The sequence below is a fragment of the Mirounga angustirostris genome, unplaced genomic scaffold, assembly GCF_029215605.1.
Source record: "Mirounga angustirostris isolate CCGP_5_RB_7025 unplaced genomic scaffold, mMirAng1.0.hap1 SCAF_17, whole genome shotgun sequence".
Classification (NCBI taxonomy): domain Eukaryota; kingdom Metazoa; phylum Chordata; class Mammalia; order Carnivora; family Phocidae; genus Mirounga; species Mirounga angustirostris.
The window spans coordinates 28429993-28439388 of NW_026991725.1; the positions used below are offsets into that span (position 1 = coordinate 28429993).

The 9396-nt window shown below is 49.1% G+C and overlaps 1 protein-coding gene across 6 annotated transcripts; it reads left to right on the forward strand.

Annotated features, from left to right (window-relative positions):
* Positions 1–5200: 5200 nt before the first annotated feature.
* Positions 5201–9350, forward strand: TMUB2 (transmembrane and ubiquitin like domain containing 2). 6 transcript variants are annotated; one of them, XM_045888801.3, is made up of 4 exons: positions 5447–5956; positions 6944–7080; positions 7167–7820; positions 8071–9350. In XM_045888801.3, exons 3-4 carry the CDS (start codon positions 7279–7281, stop codon positions 8435–8437), a joined length of 909 nt encoding a protein of 302 aa, XP_045744757.1. In that variant the 5' UTR covers positions 5447–5956; positions 6944–7080; positions 7167–7278; the 3' UTR covers positions 8438–9350. The 6 variants fall into 6 exon arrangements, with proteins under 6 accessions (XP_045744763.1, XP_045744762.1, XP_045744764.1 ...); XM_045888802.3 differs by having other exon boundaries at positions 7254–7820; XM_045888807.2 differs by lacking the exons at positions 5447–5956; positions 6944–7080 and adding an exon at positions 5201–5282 and having other exon boundaries at positions 7254–7820.
* The last annotated feature ends 46 nt before the right edge of the window (positions 9351–9396 follow it).

Genomic DNA, 9396 nt, shown 5'->3' on the forward strand with positions numbered 1-9396 from the left:
TATGCAGAGCAGCAACCTCTCCTTTCTGGAAGACATGTTGGCTTTCATTTCGTAGAGCCAAAAGGCGGGAGGGAAGAGAAGGAGACCCTCTGTACTCCTGGGCCCAAGCTGACAGCCTCACTCTCGGGGGAGGATGTTGAGCTGTCCACCCCTTTACAGGAGGCAAACGCCAGCGAGCTTAGCCTTTTCTGTTGCATTTACACCTATGACAAAAAAAACCCACTTAGAAAAAAAACCCCAAAAGATACATGAGATTATGTGTATTATTTGGGGGTAGGAGATTTTCCAGGGTGAAAGCAGAAAAGATGAATAAATCTGGATACAGAAACAATTTAAATTTGGTTATAAAAGCACCAAATTATAAACACAAGTGACAGACAAAGTATTGGGGGATTTCATTTCTGGACGCCTGGTGGCTCATTGGTTAAGCGACTGCCTTCGGCTCGGGTCGTGATCCTGGAGTCCTGGGATCGAGTCCCGCATCGGGCTCCCTGTGCTCAGTGGGGAGTCTGCTTCTCCCTCTGACCCTCTCCCCTCTCATGCTCTCTCTCACTCTCTCTCACATAAAGAAGTAAAATCTTTTAAAAAAATAAAAGATTTCATCGCCTTCATCTGTGTTATTCGCCACTGGTGACTTGCTGCTTTGCAGAGAGTGGACACTCAGATAACTGCGGAATCAACGAATCAACCTCACCAGCCATCAGGGAAAATGCAAATCAAAGCAATCATCAGGTACTGTTCCCCCACCAGATAGAGGGAAATTGTAAAGATCAATAATAGGCAGTACCCATGAAGATCTGAAGATGTAAGTAAATTCTTGCTCATCCTATTGGTGGGAAAGGAAATTGCTTTTTTGGTAGGCAATTTGGCAGCACCCTTAAACACTTCTCTCCGGTTACATAAAATGCTGGTACACACGGAACATTCACCCCAGCACTGCTTGCAACGACGCAACACGTGGGAGGTGGTGGACAAATCCTTACTCTGGAATACAATGCAGCCCTTACAAAGGGTAGTCCCTGCAATGGGAAGGAACTAGGGAGGCATGCCGAGTGACCGTTGTAGGCATGGCCTTGGAAAGATTGCCAAGACTGTTGTTGAAGAGAAAAAACAGGTTGGAATACAATATGTACAGCCAACAAGGCCAAACCCCATGATTGTAGATGAAGAGAAAAAGGCCCAGAGGCAGGTGCCCAAGAATTGTCCTCTGGGGAGGGGAGAACGACTGTGCCAGGGGGGCGTTTTATGGTCTGTATTTGAAATTTAAAAAAAATTTCAACCCCACTGTTTTTTTTTTTTTTAAGTTTTTATTTCCCCATATTTAAATTTTTTTTACAAAGAGATACCCATGGATTCTTGTGAAATTAATTTTTTTTTGAGGATGTGAAGTAAATTTAATCACCACCCTCAGACAGCAGAAGTGTCTAAGTGGCGGCCCTCCCCCCACCCCCCAGGAGTGGCCTGGGTAAGCATTTTTTTTTTTTTTTTAAGATTTTATTTGTGGGGCACCTCGGTGGCTCAGTTGGTTAAGCGACTGCCTTCGGCTCAGGTCATGATCCTGGAGTCCCGGGATCAAGTCCCACATCAGGCTCCCTGCTCGGTGTAAGAAAAGCAAACATCTCAAGAACTCTATCATGAGGGGCACCTGGGTGGCTCAGTCGTTAAGTGTCTGCCTTTGGCTCGGGTCATGATCCCAGGGTCCTGGGATCGAGCCCCGCATTGGGCTCCCTTCTCCGCGGGAGGCCTGCTTCTCCCTCTCCCTTACTTGTGTTCCCTCTCTCGCTGTTTCTCTCTCTGTCAAATAAATAAAATCTTAAAAAAAAAAAAAACAACTCTATCATGAAAAATGTCCAAGGAGTTCAGATCCATTCAAATACAGTTATGGGGCACCTGGGTGGCTCGGTCGGTCAAGGGTCTGGCTAGGCTTTGGCTCAGATGGTGATCTTCCATCGTGAGATCGAGCCCCACGTCGGGGTCCGCACTCAGCGGGGAGTCTGCTTGGGATTCTCTCTCTCCCTCTGCTCCTCCCCACCCCCCTTAAATAAATAAATAAATCTTTTAAAACAAAGCAACACAAACACCACAATGCAGTTTGCTAAGTGTTCTGGCAGAAGTCAGTCCATGCAGCTTGGGAAACAGACTGTAGGTACTGAACCCCAGACAGATGAATCAGGTACCCGGAGCAGTGAAAAAGCCAGATTTGCCGGCTCCTGGGCAGGGCAGGCCTGGCCACGGGCTCCACCCTCCTGGGCTTCAGAGGTCACTGCTCATTTATTCCCTTCTCAGATTTCACTTCCCCTCTTTTCCTCCACTCTTTTCTCCTTATAACATCTTATGAACATCTTTAGGACCTCCCCCCATTTATTCCCTGTTCTCTCTCGCCTCCAGCCTGTTTTTTGGAAGAGAAACAGTAGTAGGTGCCTACTCACGCTGCTGTGGGAACAGAAATAGGCACACCCTTCTGGAGGACGGTGTATCAAAAACCTGAACAATGTGAACACCCTTTGATCCAGCAATCCCATTTTCAGGAATTTATCCTAGGGAAAACATCATGGATGTGTACAAAAATCTGTCATCAGAGATGCACAAAGATGTTTATGCAAACACTGTTTAAAAACAAAGTACTGAAAACAATCTCAATGTCCATCCAAATGAGATAATTAGCTGAAAAATTATGGTGCACCACGGAAGATGATACTGTTGAGCAGCTATTTAAAGCTATGCTGTGATGCTATAAAAATATTCAATGACACAGGAAAAGCTTCATGGTATATAGTTGAGTGAAGAAAGGAGGGGGCCAAATATTGACAATAAGATCATATATATACAGAGAGAGAGAATGAGAAAGCGAGTTCAAGCGCAAGCACTAGATGACTTTAGCTATAGCACTAATGGCGTAATTTGGACAATTATTTATCCTCTGTGAGCCTGTTTCCAAACCTATAAAATGGGTATTTTAAGAGCTACTTGACAGGGCTCTGTAAGATAATGTATATGAAGTACTTAGCACAGTACCTGGCACATAATAAACTTTCAAAAGCTTTAACAGTGGCTCAGCTCATTGATTTATTCATTCCCTCAAGTATTTATTGAGAGCCCTTGAACTTGCTACTCTCTCTGGAACTTTGCTTGGTAAACCTCAATTCATTCTTCAAAACTCTGTTTAACTGTACTGTGATGCCCTACCCCTCCTGCATTTTTCAAAATAAAAACACTAAATTTTAGACCCCCAAAATACATGTATGCAGAAATTAAAACAATACCTTTCATTTCACAAACATACAGTTCATCAAAAGAAGCCAGACAAAAGAATTGGAAGCAGGGACTCAGATACTTGCACATCAATGTTCATAGCAGTACTATTCACAATAGCCACGAGGTGGAAACAACACAAATGTCCATTAATAGATGAGTGGATGAAGAAAATGTGCTATATACATACAATGGAATATTATTCAGCCTAAAAAAAGGAATACAATTTTGATAGGCTCTACAACATGGATGATCCTTGAAAACATCATTAAGTGAAATAAGCCAGATACAAAGAAGGCAAATATTGTATGATTCCACTTATATGAGATACCCGGAATAGGAAAATTCATAGAAAGTAGAATGGAGGTGGGAAGAAGGCATGGGTATAGGAAATGGATAGCCGTGATGGGTGCACAAAATTACGAATGTATTTTTTAAAAAATATCTTGTTTATTTGAGAGAGAGAGAGAACACGAGCAGAGGGGAGGGGCAGAAGCAGAGGGAGGAGAAGCAGACTCCCTGCTAAGCAGGGATTCCCAATGCGAGGCTTGATCCCAGGACCTTGAGATCATGATCCGAGTTGAAGGCAGACGCTTCACCCACTGAGCCACCCAGGTGCCCATGAATGTACTTAATGCCACTGAATTAGCCACTTAAAATGGTTAATTTATGTGTATTTCACAATAAGACTTGGAAAAAAGAATAAGAAGACAGACGGCTTGATTCCATTTATACAAAGTACAAAAACAGAGAAAACTAATCTATGGTAACAGAAGTCATAATAGTGTCTACTCTGTAAGTTAGTGGCTGGAAGAGGACATGAAGGGGGACTTTGGGGTCATTTTCTATTTCTTTATCTGAGTGCTGGTTCCATTGATATGTTCAGTTGGTGAAAACAACCGAACCCTTCACTTGTGAGTTTGCCTCGTCTGCCTTTTTCATGCTTCAATCAAAAGTTCACCAGAAAACAACAAAAATCCTAACATATCTTTTGAAAAAAGAATTTTTTTTAAGATTTATTTCTTTATTTTAGAGAGAGAGAGAGTGCAGGAGGTAGAGGCGAGGGAGAGGGAGAGAGTACCAAGTGGACTCCTCGCTAAGCCTGGAGCCCCTGGGTGGGGAGGCTCGATCTCACTAACCCTAACCCTGAGATCACGACGTGAGCTGAAATCAAGAGCCCGATGCTAAACGGACTGAGCCACACAGGGGCGGCTCCCCCAAAATCTTTTAAGTAATCTCTAGGACGAGCGTGGGGCTCGAACTCACCACCTGGACTGAGCCAGCCAGGCCCCCTGAAAGAATTTTAATTGCAAAAATCCGGCTAAGTTTTTGGGAGCTGAACTTTTTCCCTCTCTTCTTCTGGGCTCCTTTTCTTGTGCCTTAAGCCTGCACTGAATCCTTCTTTGAAAGGCTTTCTGTCTGACCTTACTTACCAAGGTCCCACACTGGCTGGGGCCGCATTCTCGGGAGCACCCGGACGGTAACTAAATTGCCTCCTGTCTCCTGACTAGCCCTGAGTTGAACTTTTGGAGGTCAAAGAGACCAGTTCCTACTGATCCCGCTCAATGCGCGTTACAGAGCAGTAATAAATCCAATCAGCTCTGGAGGCTGGGAACAAGGCCGGAAGAACAAGCCGGTACGAGGGAAACGCCGCTCACGTTCTGCCCAGCTCGGCCCGCACGCCGGTCTTCCAGAGGTGAAGCCACGCCTTCTCCCAAGCACCTCCCCCAACCCCATGTAGTCCCGCCCTCACCCATGGGCCGCTTAGGCCCCGCCCAGTGAGCGTGGCCCCGCCCCCGGAGGGCGACGATCCCGCCAACAATAACTCCGCCCCTCCTTCCGCTGAGAAACCTGTCCCTTTTAAAGAACACGTTTACGTCAGCCCGCCTTACGTAGACTAACGTCATCGGTGCAGAGCGCGGAGGCGGGACTTCCTGTCTGATTCAAACAGCTTCCGGGAGAAGCCGGAAGAGACGAGACCCTGGACAGAATCGGGGATAGCCAGCCCCTCCCCCGGCCCCTACGGAAAGGTGAGTCCATGGGCCGTCGTGGCGAAGTCAAAATACTTAGTCTGGCCGTTTCAGGTGAGGATCTCCTTCCCTATCCAGGCACAGTACCGGTCCAATCCCCCTTAATTTCCCATGACTCCCCGCGTACGCAAGCCCCGCCCCCACGTCCCCAGCCCCGCCCCGAAGTTTGAGGGGTGTGGATGGTTTGTGACCCCCCTCACCGGACTCTATCCCTATGGGCTGGGAGAACTGAGCTTGGCCGCCAGGGACCAGGTAGCGTTTCGTCTCGGGTGGGCCCACCGACTCCTCTCCAGCGCCGCGGGAATAGGGCCGCCCCACGCGGAGCCTTCGCCTCAGAAAAGGCAGGGTCGGGACCCCTCCTCACCGCGCGTCAGGGTCGCCCACAGACTGAGGAGACACCAAAGGCCTCTGAGGCGGGAGACCAGGGGTCCTGCCCGGCCCCTGCCCACGAAAGTGCCCTGTGTCTGTGCCAGTCGTTTTCGCTTCTGTCAGCCGCAGTTTCCTTGTCTGTGGATTAGGGTGGGTGACATTAACCATCCTTACCATTAGGGGCTAGTTGTGGGAGCGATAAGTAATTGCTACCATTTATTTACTGAACCATTGCAATGTGCCAGACACTGTGCTAAGTATTTTGCTTCGATGATTTCCCGTCACCGTCAAAACAACCTTATGAGGTAGGTACTATTTTTAACCCCATTTTACTGATGAGAAAGCTGAGGCTCTGAGAAAGTTGTCCGAGCTTACAGAGCTAGTAAGGGGCAAGACCAGGATTATAATCAGGTTTTTTGTTTTTTGTTTTTTACTCCAGGGCCCATGTTCTAAATAAGGATGTGGAAGCTATTCAGATGTTGATATGTTCCACGAATATTCTTTGAGCAGCTAGTATGGCATTATGCTGGGCACTAGGGTACATAGAAAAATACACGTGATCCTTGTCTTCCAGAAGTCTCGTAGAGAAAGATGGACAGGTGGAAGAGTATAATGAAGTTTTATAGGTATTGTGAGAGTAGTCTGTTAATGATAATCATCTGATTGGATTTGCCCCGGGGACAGCTGTGAAAGCCACACATTCTCCGAGGGAAAGAGTAGGTACTCTAAGGTCCTTCCTGCCTTTCTAAGAAACTGCCAAGGGAGAAACTACACAGTACACGAAGAGAGATAGGGATATGGATTATGAGAGCTATTTTGGAATCTTTTCCAAATCCTTTCCACTTAGTGTTTTTGCAGTTGCGAACCTATGGTGACCCAGGAGGGCGGTGTTTCTGGTGTCTGTCCTCCTTAGCTCCCTGGGACTTGTCAGAAGAGTTTCAGAGGTGGCAGACACGGTCCCTGCTGCATAAGGTCTGCTGATGGCCCCTACAGATGTGTCCCTTTGGGGTGGTCTGACTGTGCTTCTGATGAAAAATTAATTTTTTGGTTCTTGACATCTGAACCTGAAAACGTGACCGTGAATGAGGTAGGGTTCAAACGGGACAGTCTGGCAAGAGTGGCTGCACTATGCATCCAGAAGGCCCTAAAATAAAATATTTTGGGCTTTTTGGTCTCTCTCAAGCCACCTTGGAGGCTTCTCAGGGGGGCATAGCTGCTAGAGCAAGTGATAGAAATCCTAGAGAAACTCAGGGCTCAAAGAAGCAAATGTTTTTTCTTTTCCCACCTACAAGCAACAGCCAGTGGCAGCAACAGTCGCCCCAACAAGGCCATGAGATTTTCCTGATGATCCATGCTCTTTGGGAGCTCGAAATGTGAGAGAGGAAGGATGTGGAACCTGAAAGCTAGTGTTTCACAATAGAGGCAAAGGGTAAGTCCTTAGCTTTAGGTTAGGGGTCCAGAGGTAGGAAGGTTTGTTCCCTCTTCCATAGGACACTGACCTCCATTTTCTTTCAGGGCTGAGTCAGTTAGGACCGAAACAAACTAGGAACCCGGTTGCAACCCCACGTACCCTGCTGATGCTATCCCCCTTTGTTCCTGCAGTGTCGACCCAGTCAGCAGCCAGGCCATGGAGTTCTCTGATGTCACCCTCATTGAGGGTGTGGGTAATGAGGTGACTGTGCTGGCAGGTGTGGTGGTGCTGATTCTAGCCTTGGTCCTAGCTTGGCTCTCTACCTACGTAGCAGACAGCGGTAGCAACCAGCTCCTGGGCACCATTGTGTCAGCTGGAGACACATCCGTCCTCCACCTGGGGCATGTGGACCATCTAGTGGCAGGCCAAGGCACCCCAGAGCCAACCGAACTCCCCCGTCCATCCGAGGGTAATGATGAGAAGGCTGAAGAGGCTGGCGAAGGTGGGGGAGACTCCACAGGGGAGCCTGGAGCTGGGGGTGGTATTGAGCCGAGCCTTGAGCATCTGCTTGACATCCAAGGCCTTCCCAAAAGACAAGCAGGCCCAGAAAGCAGCAGTCCAGAGGCCCCTCTGAGATCTGAGGATAGCAGCTGCCTCCCTCCCAGCCCTGGCCTCATCAGTGTGCGGCTCAAATTCCTCAATGACACCGAGGAGCTGGCTGTGGCCAGGCCGGAGGATACTGTGGGTGCCCTGAAGAGGTGAGTGGACTGGAGAGTGGGAGGCTGCTCATACCCCATGCCCTCAGCCCTTGGTCACCTGAGAGGAGGCTGGTATCCACCTGGGAGCGGCAGGGATGTATCAGGTCCAGCCCCCACTAGGGGTGGGTGGGATACTTCTTAGAAACTCACCCTTCAGTTCTTCCCTCATTGCCCCGTTTTGTTGGTCCAGGCCTGTTTGCCTTCTCATTCGTCGCCTTCTGTCTTTCCTTCTATCCTTTCATCCTTCCAGTAAGTACTTCCCTGGACAAGAAAGCCAGATGAAACTGATCTACCAGGGCCGCCTACTGCAGGACCCGGCCCGCACACTGCGTTCCCTGAACATTACCGACAACTGTGTGATTCACTGCCACCGCTCACCCCCAGGGTCGGCTGTTCCAGGCCCTTCAGCCTCCCTGGCTCCCTCTTCAGCCACTGAACCCCCCAGCCTCGGCGTCAGTGTGGGCAGCCTCATGGTGCCTGTGTTTGTGGTGCTGTTGGGTGTGGTCTGGTACTTCCGTATCAATTACCGCCAGTTCTTCACAGCACCTGCCACGGTCTCCCTGGTGGGGGTCACTGTCTTCTTCAGCTTCCTAGTATTTGGGATGTATGGACGATAAGGACATAGAGAGAAAATGAAAGGCATGGTCTTCCTCCTTTATGGCCTCCCTCCTTTCCTGGCCGGAGCTGGGCCCAAGGGCTTGGGAGGGACGGGTGGAAAGGATGTGGCAGGTCCTCCTCCATAGGACATAGGAGGCAGGTACAGGGCCTCCCCTTCACGTCCACAAGGGTACAGACGTCCCATCTCTGTGCAAGCACAACTCAGGTAGAAACGAGGATGTCATCTTCCTTCCCTTTTAGGGTCCTAAAGTTCAGAGCTGAGCTGGTAGCCCAGCTCAGTGGGGAGCCTGGGCTCCGTCCTCCCAGCTGTGGCCCTAGCTCTTTCCATTGTCCTGCATGTCTGCTCCTCGGTACCCAGGGCCGCCTGCCAGGGCAGCTCAGCATGGCCCCAGCATACTTCTGTAGGGAGCCTGAGTATTTTTCTGTTTCTTAAGGGAATATCCATCTTTTGAGACTAAAGTCACGCAGCAGGAGTGAAGGTCGCGTCTGCTTTCCATATAGGCACCTAGCCGCCTCTACCTTCTCCCTCCACCCCTGTAGCAGGAATAGGGTGTTCTCTGTGTTCTGGATAGTTTCCAGTGTTCTCCCCTTTTTTGAAAGCACTTTGCTTTTTTTTTTTTTTTTTTTTAATAGTCCTTTATAGAGCTCAGTCAGAAAGGGGATTGGGGCACAAAGCCAAGCCCCCAGCATTGGGAGAGGCCAAGCCACAGCTGCTGCTGCCCTAGGCCTACGGCTGTAAGCGAGAGACAGTTCTGGCCCTCAGCCAGTGTCCTGCCCTGCCCAGCTCCAAGGACGAGCTCTGGGTATGGAGCCCTGGGCCCCAGGCCCTTGCCTCTGGGGTTCTTGGATGGAGGGTCAGTGTCTGTGACTAAATAAAGTTCCATTTTGTGGCTGTGGAGCCGCCTCCTGTGACATTAAGAGAATGGCTTTGCTCTGCCCCCGTCAACATGGTAATGAG

Bases quoted from the DNA above. Each gene is read 5' to 3' on its own strand.
- TMUB2 (XM_045888800.3), top strand. From the start codon at position 5,922: ATGATTTCCCGTCACCGTCAAAACAACCTTATGAG. The intron at 5,957-7,253 runs GTAGGTACTATT...TTGTTCCTGCAG, and splicing joins CGTCAAAACAACCTTATGAG to TGTCGACCCAGTCAGCAGCC. The intron at 7,821-8,070 runs GTGAGTGGACTG...TCATCCTTCCAG, and splicing joins ACTGTGGGTGCCCTGAAGAG to TAAGTACTTCCCTGGACAAG.